We start from the raw sequence: 1,286 nt of genomic DNA, 5'->3' as shown, positions 1-1,286 counted from the left end.
CAGGAATGTTCCTGGGGAGCCTGCGTCACCCCAACAGCTCCAGGAATGCTGTAGGGGACCCCGATAACGCGTGGGGACGGCGGGTGACACGAGAACAAGGGATGATGCAGGGACGACCCCCGAGCCCCCAGACAGCCGGCTCCCGGCGCGCCCTGGGCCGAGGGACGAGAACAGGCGCCGCGGGGACGCCGCGACGGTGCGGGGACGCTGCCTGACGGCGCGGGGACACCGCGGGGACGCCCGGCGCCCCACTCACTCGCTGAGGGCCTGCGGGTCCTTCTGCATCTGCTCGAGGATGAGGCGCATGGCCGGGTCGCTCATGATCTGCTGCACCTCGGGGTCGGCCATGGCGCGCCGCTTCACCTCCTCGGGGTTGTCGTTGCGGTTGTACTGCGCCAGCAGGCACCGCTGGTAGCCCTCTGCCGCCTCCTGCGCGGGGGGACAGCGCGCGGGGGTGACGGGAGCCCCGAGACCCCGACAGGACCCTCCCGATTCCCTCGGGAGCCCCCACGGCGTGTCGATTCCCTTCCTTGCGGCTGTTGGTGCGGTTGTACTACACACCACCGGTAGCCCTCGGCCGTCTCACGTGGGTGAGGACAAGCGTGTGGTTGCTGGAGGGGTGACAGGACCCCCAAAACGCTGACAGGACCCCCCAATCCCCCCGGGAGCCCCCACGGCATGTCAATTCCCTTCCTTGCGGCTGTTGTTGTGGTTGTACTGCACACCGCTGATAGCCCTCTGCTGCCTCCTGTGGCTGGGGACGACACCCTGGGGTGCTGTAGGGGTGACAAGACCCCCAAAACCCCAACGGGACCCCCCCGATCCCCCCAGGCACGTCGCTTCCCCTCCTCGCGGCTGTTGTTGCGGTTGTACCGCACACCGCTGGTAGCCCTGGGCTATCCCACACAGGCGATGACAAGCACAGGGTCACCAGAGAGGTGACAGGACCCCCAAAACCATGATGGGAGCCCCACAGCACACCGTTTCCTCTCCTCATGACTGTTGTTGCGGTTGTACTGCGCACTGCTAGTAGCCCTCAGCCACGTCACACGGATGAGAACAAGTAGGGGGTTGCCAGAGGGGTGACAGGACCCCCCCAAAACCCCGCCGGGACCCCCCAGACCCCCCCCGCCGGGAACCCCCCGCTCACCTTACAGGCGGTGTCGAGGTCGAGGGCTTTCTGGTAGACGTCCATGGCTTTGGTGTAGTCCTTCATGGCCTCCAGCGCCGCCGCTTTCCGGGTGTAGCCCTTGACTGGGGACAGGCGGCGGCGGCGGCGGGGGTAC

The 1,286-nt window shown here is 67.5% G+C and overlaps 1 protein-coding gene across 1 annotated transcript; it reads right to left on the bottom strand.

Moving 5' to 3' along the window:
* Window positions 1-6: 6 nt before the first annotated feature.
* STIP1 (stress induced phosphoprotein 1) lies at window positions 7-1,280 on the bottom strand. The gene is made up of 2 exons (XM_026066558.1): window positions 1,151-1,280; window positions 7-429 (listed from the first exon to the last, which is right to left on the bottom strand). Exons 1-2 carry the CDS (start codon window positions 1,214-1,216, stop codon window positions 253-255), a joined length of 243 nt encoding a protein of 80 aa, XP_025922343.1. The 5' UTR covers window positions 1,217-1,280; the 3' UTR covers window positions 7-252.
* Between the last annotated feature and the right edge of the window lie 6 nt (window positions 1,281-1,286).

This window comes from Apteryx rowi, unplaced genomic scaffold, assembly GCF_003343035.1.
Source record: "Apteryx rowi isolate R43461 unplaced genomic scaffold, aptRow1 scaffold_2429, whole genome shotgun sequence".
NCBI lineage: Eukaryota > Metazoa > Chordata > Aves > Apterygiformes > Apterygidae > Apteryx > Apteryx rowi.
The sequence above is the reverse complement of the archived record's forward strand: the minus strand, read 5'-3'. Positions and strand labels throughout refer to the sequence as shown.